This window comes from Ixodes scapularis, unplaced genomic scaffold (assembly GCF_016920785.2).
Source record: "Ixodes scapularis isolate PalLabHiFi unplaced genomic scaffold, ASM1692078v2 ptg002322l_1__unscaffolded, whole genome shotgun sequence".
In the NCBI taxonomy this organism is placed as follows: domain Eukaryota; kingdom Metazoa; phylum Arthropoda; class Arachnida; order Ixodida; family Ixodidae; genus Ixodes; species Ixodes scapularis.
In genome coordinates, this window is record NW_024610240.1 from 200479 (window position 1) to 216248 (window position 15770).

The 15770-nt window shown below is 48.2% G+C and overlaps 1 protein-coding gene across 3 annotated transcripts in view; it reads right to left on the minus strand.

The window, feature by feature from the left end:
* Window positions 1-15770, minus strand: part of LOC8039581 (formin-2) — a 107468-nt gene that overhangs the window by 77920 nt on the left and 13778 nt on the right. For all 3 annotated transcript variants that reach the window (XM_040215434.2, XM_040215436.3, XM_040215435.2), the window contains 3 exons: window positions 11647-11785; window positions 9185-9246; window positions 8319-8561 (listed from right to left, as the gene is read on the minus strand). In XM_040215434.2, the coding sequence (XP_040071368.1) occupies window positions 8319-8561; window positions 9185-9246; window positions 11647-11785 (444 nt within the window). The remainder of the gene's footprint in view (window positions 1-8318; window positions 8562-9184; window positions 9247-11646; window positions 11786-15770) is intronic.

A 15770-nucleotide genomic window follows, 5' to 3' on the forward strand; every position in this document is an offset into this window, starting at 1 on the left:
TTTGCTCCTCACCATGCGACGACGCAGAGCATGCGCACTTGCAATCAATCTCCACAGAAGGCATCCCGCCATTCAATTGCTAACTCCTGTGGTTCGAGTTGCTCGCTCCCTTAAAGGGGCCCTGAAAGCACTTTTTTACTGGTTTTTAATTTGCACCAAACCTGAGCGCACTGACCGTAGTAACTTAATGCAACTTTTCTTTTCTCGAATATTGCTTTATTTTAGAAGTTATAAGCAAATTAAAATTACAAAAACAAGCAAAAAATAACCTTCCTCATGACGTCCTTGGTTGCTTGAGTGGCCGTGAACTAGAGGAGGGGTAGTGGGCTCAGCGAGTGCTCACGGCTGCCGCACTCCATGCCGACGGCGCGAGAGGGCTCCACTAAAGCGTGTTCTGGATAGGCTGTATACAGCGAGCAGCCAGAGCGGCTCTCATCGCATTTGCTGCGCGATTAAACACTAATTAGGCATGACACTTCATTGGCCACAAACGACAGCAAACACGGAATAAAGATCAGTTCAGAATGGGAGTCACTTCGCGCTGCCGTACCACAAAATAGCCAAAACGCAATACAAAGCTACTCGCTGGAGGCCTTCGGAACGCTCCGAGCCGGTCGGATCCTCCAGACCGTAAACAACTGCAGTGCCACCGCGTACAGCCGGGACCTTTCCTTGTCGGCTCCTGATCCCACTGCTCTTTTCTAGTATGCGCCACCTTTTCCACCGCTTGGTGGCGGGTATGTCAACGGGTCATTTCTTGTTTCCGTACTTTATAAACTGCATTTGTTCCTTTTCTGATCTAAAATAATTAACAAAAACTACTTTTATAAATAATTGAAACGGTTTGCGCCACTTATATTTTGTATTTCGACTAAAAGAAGCTTTGAGTGCCTCTGATCAGTAGTAAGCCAAGGACCAAAGACGTCACATTTCACGCGCTTTCGGTACAGCGGGTCGCCCCCGTCGGTGGAGGAGGTTTCCGTGTCGTCCGGTTAAAATATGATGCACTGATATTTAGTTACTCTCTCCATGCCCGCTGGCTTGCCCGAACCCCAAGAGACGTGGAAACCGCAAAAAAGGTAGACACTTAGATATGATTGCAGGGACCCTTTAACCCTTTCGTGCCAAAAACTTTACTCGAAGTACTAGAGACCTACGAACCCCGACATGGTTTTAGAACGTACAAAATATCAGAAATTTGGTCTCAGAAAAAAAACAATTTCCTCTTTTCGTAAGCATGTTTTCGAAATGTCGCTAATGAGCAACATTGGGCATTTGCCACACTACTTCACGTCGTACAAACGAAATCATTTACGACATGGGAGAAGGTCCAGGCGAAGTTTGAATTTCACGCAGTAAAGAAAGATACATAACCGAATTTCTGATATTTGAGCCAATCATTCTTCTCAGTTTTAAGACCAGTGGTGCACACAATCATACCTCACATCTACAGTAGACTCTTATTAATTCAAACCACAGGAAGCCACAATTTTGTTGTAATTATCAGAAATTCATCTAAATATGACGCAAGGTAAAATTATGATTTGCCCCATGAGTGGCTACACATACAAAGCAAATATTTTATGATTTCCTCCGCATGGGCCTATGGCCTACTAATCATAATCAGGTATGCCACATATGAAACAATTTCTAAATGTATGACGTACATGTATTTACCCCTCGAAGATGCTGTCTATAGTCAACTGTTTAGACAGCACGTGACAACTCAAAACAAAATTACTAACTTTGTTCATCGGGCCAAGAAGTCGTTCAATGTGGACTATTCAGCTGGGGTCACATGAGCTATGAAAATGGGCGTCGCGTGGAAGTTTTCATAGCAACTCGCACGGACGCTGTGGCATGGACTTCTGCCACGCCGCCGAGTCGCAGCGTCCGCGCATGTTGCTATGGAAATTTCTGCGTGGTGCCCGTTTTCATAGCAGGTGGGGAACAAAAATATATTTTTTGTTTCTGGAGCTATTGGCATGAAATTTACAGAGTATGTTGGTATAAGGGCATTGATAATAACTGTAAGATTTGAATTAATTATGATTGTTCACTTTTGAGTTACACAAGTTTTTATGTTCCTTTGTTCTGCCAAGCCCGAGATATAAATGGACTACAGTATGAACATTAAATTCGCTAGACAGGTGTCTGAATATACACCCAAGGGAGTGACAGAGCCCTTTCGGCGAATTTCGTTCAAGAACAGCTTTCAATACAAATTCAAATTTTCATGTCACCAAAGTCATTAACAGATATAAAAACAATTTATGGTTTAAAAAAAAAATTAACACCTTATTGCAAAAAGTGGGCTTGTCACACCCTTCTACTACTATCTGTCATCAAAATAAAAGAAACAGCGCACAAATCGAACAACTGCTTTGCGAGATATGCTTGGCAAAAGTAATGTAAGATTCAATAAACACCTTCTCGAGAAACGAAGTCCCAAAGTCAGGTGCAGCACAACAGTGTCAAAAAGAACCCGCAGCATAGTCTGTGGTGCTGTGTTCAGCTCTCCTCTTCTGGCGTGCATCTTGCTTTGCGTGGTGGCGCTTCGTGGCCTTGCTCAAGCGCAGAGAGTCCTTTTCTGAGGCCCGCCGGAGAGCCAGGTGTGCAGGCTGGAGGTTCATGGCACTGTTTATCTCCTGATGTGCCCTAGCACAGCCAGCATTGAACCTGATGACTGCCTCGTGCAGGGCAGCCTCTACAGACACCAGTGAAGCATGCTGCTCCTTCGGCATCAAAGACCACAGTACCGAATGAAAGCTTTCCGCAGCATTTTGAGTCTTGGCTCCCAAGCAGTGCGTGAGGAGTGCCGTTTGTGACAAGCGCTCGTACACAGGCAGCATGGCCTCGGCAACATAGTTGGGGAGGCAGTACTTGTGCTTTGCCAGTGACTCTCCTTTTGCCTCAGCTGCCCTGTGCCTGCACCAAGAGTCTGCTCCACCTGGACACAAGTCGTGCTTCGGATTTTCATCGGTTGAAATGACATGGTAAAAGGTCGCCAACACGGCCCGCTTCATGGCGCCCACGTCGTTGCTGTGATTCCTTATGGCCCATCCGTAGTAGCCAGTGAGCTTTTCAATCAGTGCTTTCGTGAGGCGGCCCTTTCCTCCAAGTGGCTTGTCACTTTTCTGCGAGAGATTTCGCAAAGCAGTCCCCATTCGTTTCTGCACATGGTTGAGGCATTCTTCTTTCTTTATGGGGACAAACCCATAGGTTCTCTCTTCGGTTAGGGCGCCAAAAGTCCTGCTGTCCCCATCAGAAATCAGCGTAGTGTACTGCAAATCGTGTTTTTCCAAAGAACGCCCGAAAAGTGCAAGTGCAGCATCAACTTCCATCCTTCCAGAGTTCGCATCAGTGTTCTTTTGGCAGTTGTGGTTTTGTAACCACTCGGCATACTTTTCGTCTCCAGGCTTGGGTCCAGTCTGGCAGCCGAGACACAGATTGCAGAGCACTTCAGCATCTAGAATCAGGCCGGTGTCAAATTCGATGACTCTCCCAACGCCGACATGAGAACTGAATCCTCTCTTGTGCCAGGTGCCATCATAGACGACCGCATTATCCCTGGTAAAACTGGGGTCCATGTCCTTGCTTATACTTTTCACAGCAGCAGCTGACTCTGTGAATATCTTCTCTGCAGAAACTGCAGCCGACTTGTTGACAACGTTTTTGAGGTGTTCCTGATAAGTCTTGTGATGGAGTCCTCGGTGGGACACGTTCATCGTTGACCAGAAATCATTCAACGCAGTCTGGCCCTTGCCGATGCTCCTGATTGCCGATATTGCTCTCAGGTTCACGTCAAACGCGTTAGAGTCGGCCTTGCGTGGTGAAGACCAGGCGTGGGATACAACTTCACAGACGGGGCACACAAGTTCAAGCTTCACAGCAAGACCCAGAGCAGTCGATTCTTGAATCCTCATTCCCGTGGCTGAGCAGCCTTGGCAGACCGTGTAGCCAAGGAGTTCATTGATAGCATCTAGCCGTACGATGGTGAATTTCGATGACGAATTCGTCGGAGTAGGAGAATCTTGCTTCAGAATATCAAACTTACGTTGCGTGGCAGACACGGAAGCAAGTTCGGCACGAACGGCATCGCGATGTTGCACTGCCGCTTCAGTTTCCGCCCGAGAAACGTACTCCGTCTGCAGGTGCACCGTCGTGTTTCCCGTCGAAGTTCCAGGCACACAGGAGCTGATAGATTCTTCAGCTGCAATCGGCGAACACGTCGACACGACTATGTCGCTGCCTGTGGCGGGAGCCGCATCGGCGCTCGATTTCGCTGCTCTCACTTCCTTCATCGAGCGTTTACACGCTCCGTACGCAAACCTCGTCTTGCTTTTGTACTTACTCCTCCACATCGCTAGCCTGATTGAAGAAGAGGCGCGATCGAGAAAACAAAACCGACGTAACAATGGAGGAGTGAAAAGCGAAGCTGACAAAGCACGAGGACAAGCAAGCAGATCACTGCCGAAAGAGCAGACGACGCAAGCCCGCGAGCGGGCGGAGCGGGAGAAAGGGAAAGGCAAACAGCGCGCCGGGAAAGGAGAGCTCACCGTGCGGCCAATAGTAGCCGCGTTCTCCTCCGCGCGCTCGGGGAGCGCGCGTTCTGTCCAATCAGGTTCTCGCGATTGCAACATAGGAGAACGGCGATCGCGCCCTAACCAAGCGGCCGTAGCCGGTTTGGGAGCCGGCAAAAAAAGGAGAAAGAATTCACGTTCAAAACAAGACCAAGATGGCGGACGTCGGCCAAGCGCATCGGGAATGGCGAGCGCGCGAAGAGGAGTTGAGTTTTGACGTTTGATCGTCGCTTGGAAGCTACCCACGCGTCGTAAATATTCGTTTTTTAAATATTTTCCCGTTGTATTACGTACTGATAATTACAGGGAAGGTAGTTTATGAGATATACAACCCAAAAATATAGTTTTCTAAAAATCGACTTTTTCGCGATTTTTCGGTTTTCAAGGCCCGCGTCCCCCCTTAATTGTGCCCCTTGAGAGCTGCATATAGAAAGAGTGACCATTCATTGGGAAGTATAGGAGGCAAACGAGGAGGCATCATTGCCCAAAAGTGGGCTGGGCATGTTCCTGGGAGTCTTCACAGATTCAAATGTGGCCCGCCAGCAGCCGCAAATACCCTGGCAGTGGTCGCAAGAAACAAAACAAGTGCGTCGGAGTAGCTGTCGGTGACTGAAAATATGGTGCACGGGATTTTTCGATCACGGCCGTGCAAAATCAAAATCTAGGACGAGTGACGTGATCCGTATGCCAGGCGTTGAGGGCCGGCAATCTGCCGTTCGAGCCACATCTTACACCTTTTTGCACGACTATCATCGAAACATCTCCCGCGCTACATTTTCAACCACGAAGAGTTACCCTATTTTACTCTTAAAGCACTCATTAAAAGTGTTTCTCGCTACCACCGCTAGGAGACAATTTTGGGCTTCTGGTTGGCCAAGAGAGCATGTCAAGCCCTTCTATCTGCGTCTGGTGCACGCCCTGGCTCTGCTCGCTCCTCCCAATGACCAAACTCTCCATATACGGCACCAAGCCCCTTAAAGAGATACTACAACGAAATTTCGGCACTCATTTTTTTGGTCTATATGTGTTCAAAAGAGCAGTATCACATGGAACATACCAATAACTTGTTAAAAAAAGTCTCGAAAAGGAATTTTAAAACAAATTAAACGATTAGCAAAGAGCATTTGGTGGATATCGCTAACGCCTCGTTTGTAATGCTCGTCTAGGAACCTTGACAGCTAGTGACGGAGGTTGTCTCGTCTTCGGCCACGACGAGAGAAGGGGGGAAGGAGGAACTCCCCTCTTTCCGAGAATCCCTTTTGTGTGTCGCAGAAGTCGCTATTGTCCCCCTAGAAGATTATAGAAGATTAACCCGTCACTCAAAATTCGTACAAAAGCAGCCGCTTCGGTGGCTGGAACGACTAGGCCATCCTCTCTACGTCAGCCTCGCCGTAGCTTTGCTTGTCTTGAGACGACCTACGTCACGATTGCGTTGGATGTCACATGCTCTAAGCTGGGCCTTCTCCGAGCGCTTGCCAGAGTGGGACGTTTATAACAAAAAATACAGCCACCAGGCTCAAAATACAAACGTGAGATTGTCATTTACGGAAATTGTGGATCATATTCAACCTATTTTTGAACACGACGGGAATATTTCAAATTTCGTTGAAGTATCCCTTTAAGCCCCGTTAAGCGCGGTTCTCACCGAGCACCGGTGCACAGCCCAGAAGCAACACCCGCAGAAGCAAGCTCTGCGGGTGTCGCCTCTCTGCAGTGCATCGGTGCTGGGAAAGAAGCACACTCAATGGGGCCGCGAGAACAAAAAGTATGAATTACACAAAAAAGTGCTTAGAATTAAGTTGCTTATGAATACATTAAAAACACAGTGGGACAAATAATCTTATAAAATTTGTTTGAATTAACTGGAAGTATGAAATATCCAAGTTTGAATTATCGCGAGCCTTCTATTATGTCGGCTTTGGTTTTGAAGGACGAGTGATCCGTTTTGAAGATGCTTTTCGATCCTCCACTGCTAAGCGCAGGTATCCTCTCCCTTGCGATGGAGGATGCTAAATTTTTTGAGGCACGCATGGCACGTAGAAAATAAACAATTGCCGAGTTGTTGCTCCTGGGCAGTGCTGGGCATCAAAGGGCTAAACCTAAGCACTCTAAGGATTATGAGGGACGCACTTGAGCATGCTCGAACCTAACCGTTCTCAATTTTTTTTTTTTTTTTTTTTTTACGCTCATCCAATTATTTGTCAGGTTCAAAATAAGATTTCCTGCCTTCAAAATCAAATTTCTGGCCCAAAATGAAATCGGGGTAAAATTTTTAAAACATTCAACGCTGCCTTGTTTAGGCCAAGCCACAAACTAAGCCTCGGGCGAAGCTAGGTCGTCCAAAACGGCCAAGTGCATAAACCGAAAAAAGCGCACAAACCATACTCGTCCCAAACGGCTTGGGGACAACTCCAAATTGAAGAGGTAGGCTCGTCCTAAAAGGCTAGGGGGTTGATGATCTCATCTACATATCTTCGTGCCTCGACCACAACTGCAATATGGCGTACCCACATGTAACACTACCTTTATTTACAGTTATTTAATCCCGAAAACCCTTTCCTGAGTAGAACCGCCTTCTCTCTCCTATAGCTAGAGAAATTTGAATAGGTTTAAGGCTCCACTAGCTAATTATTACCATATTTCCTCGCATAAGTAACGAACCCCCCACAGAAGTCAACATACAATTCTTTCTCCCCCCCACCCCCTGCCCACTTTTGGATTTTGCGAGTCTCGAACAGTGTTCGAACCCAGCCAGAGACCAAGTTGAGTGAGCCGCCAAGTGGCCGGACCAGGCCAAGCCAAGCCAAGCAGGGGAGCACATGCGTGCGTTATGACTGCAAGTGATTAACACCGTAAACGAGCAATGCGCACAGCCAGCGTGGAGAAACTGCCCTCGGAAATGTTTCGTCCATCGGTTGCATTGGTACCAACAGACACTCCATCGTCTGCAGTCCGCTTTCAGACAGTAAAGTCATAAAAGTGGGTAGGCCTAGGAACGCTCACGACACTCTCTGTGCCGAGAAAGCTTCGTAAACGCTTTTTCTTTTTGCCAAAAAAAAAAAAAAGCAAAGATGCTTTAAAGCGGTGGTTCTCGAAAGGGGGTCCCCGCAAAAGCATTCTAGGGGTCCGCGAAGCCCCGCCTCATTAGTCGAGCCTAGCAATAAAAGTTTTGTTTTTTCAGACTGAGAAGCAAAGTCACAATGTTTGGGCAAGTTTTCTCGCGTGTACGTCAACGAGAGAAGTCTACTCCGCATTAGCTCTTAGGTATACACATATATTAGATCATTACTGTAATTAACCTATACCTTTTCCTTCCCTTCACCATGGATCCGGTCCTCCATCATCTCCGCCGATCCACAAGGGGTGCACGAAACATCCAAGGTTGATAACCCCTGACCTAAGGGAAGGTTATCAATTCAGAGCACAGCTATAGTGGTGCGTCCACTACCAGATGTGGATGCGCCTCTTTCAGCGGAGACACACCACAGTAATGCCCCCGTGAGATGGGCACCCAAAATTACATTTACGCAAAATCTGTAAGCGCACAAAATTTTACCCCGCATAATAAAGGCACCCCCAAACACGCGTGAATCTTTTGGGGCAAAAAGTGTGTTCATTATGCGAGTAAATATGATATTCTCTGTTTGAGCCTGCATACTCATCATTATTTAGATAAGTATTCGCAAATCTCCCCCCAGAATGCTTGTCTCGAGGTCATGAAACATAACCACCGACCTGGCAGCCAGACTCCCGGGTGGGGGCGGCCAAAGTCTGGGAGCTGCAGGAGGTCCTCGGGGCGGGGCCGTCCGCAGCGGGCGCCGAGCAGACGTCCCTGGCCCTGCGGGTGAGCTCCTCGATGCCGGCCAGCGTCTGGTAGCGGTCCACCTGCCGCTCCAGCCGCACCACTTGGCCCTCGTAGTCCGTCAGCCGGGCCGCTTGCTCCCCCCGCAGCGAGAACAGGGCCACCTCATACTCTTTCTGGGAAACCAGAGAACTGTGTCTTCCACCCGACCTTCAAAAGACTACAAAAGATCACTACTGTTTGCTGTCCGTGCCTGTAATGAAATTCCTTCTAACACTTTTGCCACGTCCTCAAAAGTGGTCCCTCCATTTCCGCCTAACAATGTCCACGTTTCCGGTGGTGTCGCAACAGCGGTAGTGGCAGTTCTGCTGCAGGTCACTCTACAGCTAGACAGTCAGGGAGTTGGGACGCCGCAACATCGGCGACACTCGCATTCTCTCGCGCATTCTTCCGGTACAACCAACTGCTGGGAACACCCGACAGCCTGACACTCCGGCTTTTGTGGCGTCATTTGCTGCCGCTTTGAGAACACTTTAGATGTATTGCGGACACTCAAGTCAAAGACACCGTTGTAAAGCGAGGCAGGCAGTACTACGAACAGACGTTTGTTGGGCGTCTTTTCTTTCTACATTCAAGTGGCCTCCATTTCCTACGTAGATTCTGCACGCCACTTTCTCGTAACGTATGTTTGCAAAAGAGACCCAGCGATCCACCTCGGTGGGCGGCATTCAAAATAACCGAGCATTCCGCGCGTGCCTGCTGAGCCTCGTCGCGGAATGGCCGGAGAACCCCCACGTACCTGCGTGCGCTCCAGGTCATCTCTGTGTTGCTTCTTGAGTCCCATGACCAGCTGCTGGGCTTCTGTGCGAAAAACACCGAACGGGGCATTAGTAAGCGGCACTCGCGGCTAAACGAGCTGCCCTTCGTCCTCCTCGTACCCCTTCTCCGCGGATTATTGTTATTCTTGGCCAACTCGCTTGCACCTTCGCAGTAACTGCATTATCGCGAGCACTCGCAGTTGCACAAAACTCGTTTTCATGTGGGCTTCTACAATGGCTGCAGGGTGTTAGCCCCACTGGCTGACACCAAGGAGTAAAGATGCTTACTCTCAGTAGTTATTACTCCGTGCTTTTGTAGAAACATTCGATTTCAAAGAGGCGGGAACAACGGCCCATTCCGACTTGTTCGGTAAAATCCATATAATAAGAAACCTTACGGGAATAATGGCCGGTAAATGCTCAAAGCCCCGATCATTTGAACACGTTCGTGAGCTTCCAGTTCGTCCCTCCAAAAAAACACTATGGCGATGCTTTTCAAACTCCACTACTCTGTGCTACCCACCAAAAAGTAGAACATAAAATGTTGCATCGTGACCAGACTGTCGTCAGATTCGTTGATCGAGAGATCGGAAACCGAACGGTAGGCCAGAACTACGACCGCTACGACGAGAGTGCAAGAATGGAAGAAGGAGGACAGCTTGCAAACCGCCACGTCTCGAGATTATTCCGCACGCTTGCAAAGTTCCTTGAGAAAGGAAGAGGTCGCAGTCCCGTCATATCGACAGATGCGGCACGACAGCAACTTTTACGGACGAGATGGTGCACAAGTTTCAAAAATTGCCGCATCAGCAATCGCCTCGACAGCGTGGGTGACGATGCTATCTGCGACAGACGGTACCTTGGACTATAGACCAACACGCGGCCGTGACGTCACGCAGCTGCGGTGGCGCTGTCGACTGCACTGCGCATGCGCAGACGATTCACTTCGCATGAATTCGGTTTCGGCGCACGCGCAGTGCCCACACCTGGTGTGGGCAAACGAGGGCTTGTTTGTAAACAGCGCGTCGGTCTATAGCTGCATTGAGGAGTGTATTTAGAATAAAGGTATGGCTTCTGGTGAGATCTGGAGATTGTCTCGAGCGGTCAGTGCGGGCAATGTGCGAGGTAATTTTTGGTTTTTTCTTAGAGTACAGTGAAACCCGTTTAGACGGAACCCACGTACAGCGAATTATCGTCAATATTAAACTCACAAAAAATTTAAATAAAAATGCACGTAAGAAGTACTTTTTATAACGAACAGCCCATTAGCTATATCGAACTTTTTCCCCTGGGAAGGCTTCCAAAAACGCGAACGCGAAAACAATAATTTTTTAGCCTGTCCTTTCCCCAAAAAAAGAACAAGAAAATTCTAAAAGCTCAAGTTCCGAACAAAATTGAGCAAAGAGAAGAGATTCAGAAGGGGAAAGAGCTAAAAAATACACTCTGCACGCACGCACAGAAAAAAAAAAAGTTTCATCCCAAAGCGTTTGCTCGCGAAGAAAAGTGATTCAGAAAAAGAGATAAGCTAAAGAAAAAAAGCACTTTCCACACAAGCAAAAAAAAAAAAAAAACATTACAGCGCGTTGTTACAAGGCATTGTTACAGGAGATGAGAAAGAAAGAGAAGCTCTCGCCTTACAACGAAGGCATTGTGAAAGTTTGTTGTAAATAGTTGTTGCCATATCAAACTACTTGCTATATCGAACTGGTCGTAGCGTTTCCTGCTGTTCGTTATAAACGGGTTTGACTGTAGTTAGTTTGGGGTGCAGGTTATTTGCATGGACGGGCTACGAGACCCAAATCTCACATTGGAAGGTAACGTAACCAAGGTATGTGAACAAGTGAGGAAAAAAGTGGTCCGAAGGGCCGGAAAACTCCTCATGCACGAAACGGGTCAAAGATTCGCACTCAGCAGGTTTTCACGGTCTACCGCAGTGGCAGAAGACTTCCAGCTGCTAGCTCGAGTCGCACCTGCGGCTTTGCTGACGGCGAAATGGCAACAGCTACAGGGCTTGTTCGAGGCGTATACTCTTACAGTCACAAAAAACTCCACCCGCCTCGGTAGGCGGCCGAGTGTGCTGCTGCGATAAGGGCAGCCTTTTAATGGTCGACCAAAAAAGAGCTTTGAGGTTCTTTCGAGCGGAGGAGATGCGACGCACAGATTAAATAAGAGAGTCGGCGTTTACTCGGCACTAGAGTCCAATCAACCTCTCTGGACAAAGTCAGCACTAAAGCCCCTGGGCAACTGAAACTGTAACAATTGTTTCAAAACTGAAAAAATGGAGAAAGAACCCGTTCTCGCACTCTGCCGACATGCGAAAGCTCCCGATGACACACAGTTTCTCGATCGCCATTAGTATGACAAAAGGAGAAGATAAATCGGTATTTGAGGCGTCAGACAGCGCTTTGAAAAAAGATTGTGGAAGCTTGGGAACTAGCCTCACCGGCCTCCGTGTAGCGGAGCCCTGGCCGAAGATCCTCCCCCGGGGGCGGCCAGTAGTCCGTGGTCAGCTTCCCTGGCAGCGGCAGGCTGGACGCACACGCAGGCGCCTCCGAGTGCGTCCAGTAGTACATCAGGTCCGGCTGCAAGCAAGGTCCACAAGGGGTGAGCACGGGTCGTGTCGTACCGCGTCCCCAGAAAAAGAAAGAAAGCAGTCGACGAGCTGCGTGTTTTACAGCAAAGACTCCAAGTTGTTGCAGGGCTTGTCAACTTTTTTTTTTTTATTCGACACTTTCCATTAAGTACAAAATAAAGCTAGAAAACCTTCAGCCTTTTTACTCTGGTGAAGAAGGAAGACCAGCGAAGCTGTACTATGGTCAGACGACCTCAAGGACGACTTCTTGGACGACCTCAAGGACGACGCCTAAGGACAACTTCTAGGACGACCTCAAGGACGATGTCTAGGACGACCTCGAGAATGACGCCCAGAGGACGATGCCTAGGACGACCTCAGGGACGATGTCTAGGATGACCTCAAGGACGACTTCTAGGACGATTTCGAAAACAATGTCTAGGACGACCTCAAGGACGACGTCTAGGACGGCCTCAAGAATGACTTCTAGGACGACGATTATGGCTTCTACCCGCAGTAAGGCTGGAAAGGTTGTCGCCATCTATGAGCAAGGATGGCACGCCGATTGTCTGGTTGCCACCATCCCACACAGATGGCGGTAGCTGTCCAGAGTTTTGTGTCAACATTCCTTTGCGGGGGACACAATCCTGGAGAAACTTGCCCTTAACAGCTCCGCTGTAAAAATAATAGGCCTCGCGAGTGATGTTTTTTGCTTCTTTGCGCGTATTAAAGCGTCGCCAGCAATCTGGGCATCGTCAGTGATCTGGGCCCGATCTGGGTTGCCAGCGGTCTGGTTCTGGACATAGGCATCGATGGACCACCGATGGGACCATCGATGCTTATGTACCGTCATTCCACAGAGGTTGCAATGCATGGGACCTTTCCCTCTAGATTATTATATTAACTCTATGCCGACGATGGGCCCGAGTGTTTATTTTGCTGCAACAAGTCGAGCTCGTTTGAGCACTCGTCACCTTTATTCCTTTCAATACAGCGCTTAACGTCGGTGTTCTCGAGCAAAATAAAGAGCAACTACAGCCACTGAAAAGGTGAGAACGACGGGGAGTAGTTTGGTTGTCTTGCCTCCAGCGTGTACCTCACGTCCAAATGGTGCCAGGGGTTAGCAAACTGCATACTATACTCGGTTACAGGTTAAAGAATCTGCCTCTCTCACAAAGCTCACCATGACTGGCTCCACGAGAGTGGAAAGAGCAGAGGGCTTAATGGAGAGGTCTCTCCCGCAACAAACTACAGTGGGCTCATTCCATTTACTTCCACCAGCCTGGGCCGGTGCAGAGAAGTGCGGAACAATGAACTACTGATTGTGTTTTAGATATGCTGCACTTGGAAATCAACTAAGGCAGTGTGCAGCAAGTGCACATAAATCCAACGCAGAAAGTGTAAACGACGGGAGTGTACAGAGTCCCAGAGACGCGTCTTCGCCGACATTAAGGATCCCACGCTCTGGGCCGCCAGCCTCCATCCTGTTTCTTCGCGAGAGAGAAGAGAATGACAGCAGCTGCGGAGTGGCAGATATTACGTCCTGCAAGAGTAACCGCTTTTTTTGCGTCACACTGAGGTGCAAGTATGTGCCGTAAACGCATACTTTTGGGAGAGATCTGAGGCGAACCTAATGTCTTTCTTCCATTTGTTCGCCTTAGAGTGGACGCATCGAGCGCTGCCAACATTTGTAATGAAAACCGATTAATGGCAGACACAAAACGAGCAGTGGGGCCCTGGCCAAAAAAAAAGCTAACAGCAAGAGAGGCCAGCAAGCGAACATTGTTCCTCAACAGGCGAGATTATTACCACATCATTGTGTATACAAGAATCATTTTATTTTCCATGTACCTTTAACGTGTTGGCAAAAGGTTGCCAAATGTTTTAGAGTAAAAAAGTCAAAATCTGGGGGTAAAAGTTGGGCATTTTGAAGAGATTGTCGCTCATTTCAAACTTCAAGCTTTATATATTCCATGCTTGAAATGCACGGAGAACACAGGGAGCAGCCTTTGTCCCATGAAACGCTCAGCATTGCACACTTTTAGTCAGTGGTGACGTCAACATAGTCAGCTGATGTGGCTGCTTACTTCAACTCCAAGCAAGCAACGCTGCGCAGCGCTGCGTGAGTGTTGTTTCTTTGTGTGTATCTGTTTTGATGGTGTGTTGTCTGTTGTGCGCTGCGAAGTATTAGCATGTTTAACCAACTCGCCCAAGCTGAAGTATTGACCAAGCAACGCTGACTGCACAACTCCTAAACGCTTCTTGACTTGAAACTCCACTTAAACTCCACTTCAGGACGGTTTTGCACATCATAGCCTGAACTTGACTCGAAACTCCACTCGACGGAAGTACTCACCAATTTCCTCCGAAATCTCAAGGTAGCGTCGGAGCTACCTCGAGACTCAAGCTGGTTTCTAGATGTCGTGGCAGCCAACACATCGTTCGCCGAGTTCGAGGATTTTGTCCTCTGAACCGACAAACTTTTGCACCACAACGAAGACGAGAATCTTCCAGAGCCACGGTATCATTTCAGGAACCAGCTGGATGCAATGTAGGTGCTCAACGGCTGCTAATTTCTTGCGCACTACTGCTTTACGAAAGAGTTGGTGGCCAGCCTCCTGAGCTCTCCGTCGCTGGAGGAGTGGAACAACAGTCGTAGTCCGCCGGTCCCTGCAATGGTCTAGCTCTTGGCTGCGCTGCAATGCTACGGCGCTGGGACATTCGGGTGGACGATAATCGGCGACCAGATAAACATGTCTCAACCCGCAGCACGACGGGTTGTTGGGCAAGTAGTGTCGCGCCTCACTGCCAGCACCTTGTGCCACCGTCTTGTCAATTTCCTGGGAAGGACCTGGACCTTGTGATGCGAGACATTTAAAACTTGGCTTATGCGGTAATATTTCATCTTTGACACTATATGAGCCAAATATGCCAAAGAAATGAATTCACATTTTCGCTCAAGGCCCATCCACACAGCACTATTTGACTTAGAGCACTGCACGGGCCCGGGCTAGCCCAAAAGCCCGAGCCCGGCCCGGCCCGCGGGCCGGGCTCGGGCCGGGTAGCACGTATTTTCTCGGGCCCGGGCCGGGCTCGGGCTTGAACAAAAAAGTTCTCGGGCCGCGCCGGCCCGGGCCGTGGCTGGGCAATCTTGTGCCGTAAATCATAAATTGTTGTTGATAGCAAGAAGTTTGCTCATTAATCTTTTAGGTTCATTGAATACAAAAAAAAGCGAAGTGCAAATTCACTACAGCGTCGTTAAAAATAATAACTCAAAACGTCTTGACGCTCACATGGAAAAAGCCTTCAAGCTTTTTCCATGTGAGCGAGGGTTCAGTGTTATATATTGTAAACAAAATAAAGTCCCAGTCATATGCTTGTCAACCTGTCTGATTCATCGCTCTCAAAAATATCTAGTTCACTATTAGGAAGTTTTAGAAAAACGTACGCAAGCGCTTTGGGTACCGTAAAAATAGTGTTGCGATGTAAAACCTATGGCGATGCTAATTTAACCTGCCCAAAGTGCTTGAGTATGTTATTCTAAGACTCCCTTATTGCACAGAGCGCGACACTATATTAGCGCGAACAAGCGATCGTCGTGTTTTTATGTTTATCTCATAGAATCAAAACGCTGTTTTCAAAATAATTAGTGTCTTTAGAAGTACTCATCTGGGCCACAGACCTAAGTGGTATACTTTGGTGCCTACTAACACCATTTCGAAGTTTGAAAAAAGAGCCAACGTCGTGTTCGCAGTATCAGTGTCGCGCAGTGTACATAGTCCGTTCCGCGCTTGCACGTTTTGGGAACCATTTTGAAAAAAACGTTTTAAGGGGTTAAGTAGGAATATATTAAACTTAAGCTTGCCTGAAAGGGTTGTATATTTTAAGAACGCGTTGACATGTAAAGCTACTTCAGAACATATTCTTAAACAGAAAAGGTGCGCCGTCCAGGCTTAGAACGATGGAGACTTTTTGCGAAGAGGTTGCGATGTGCA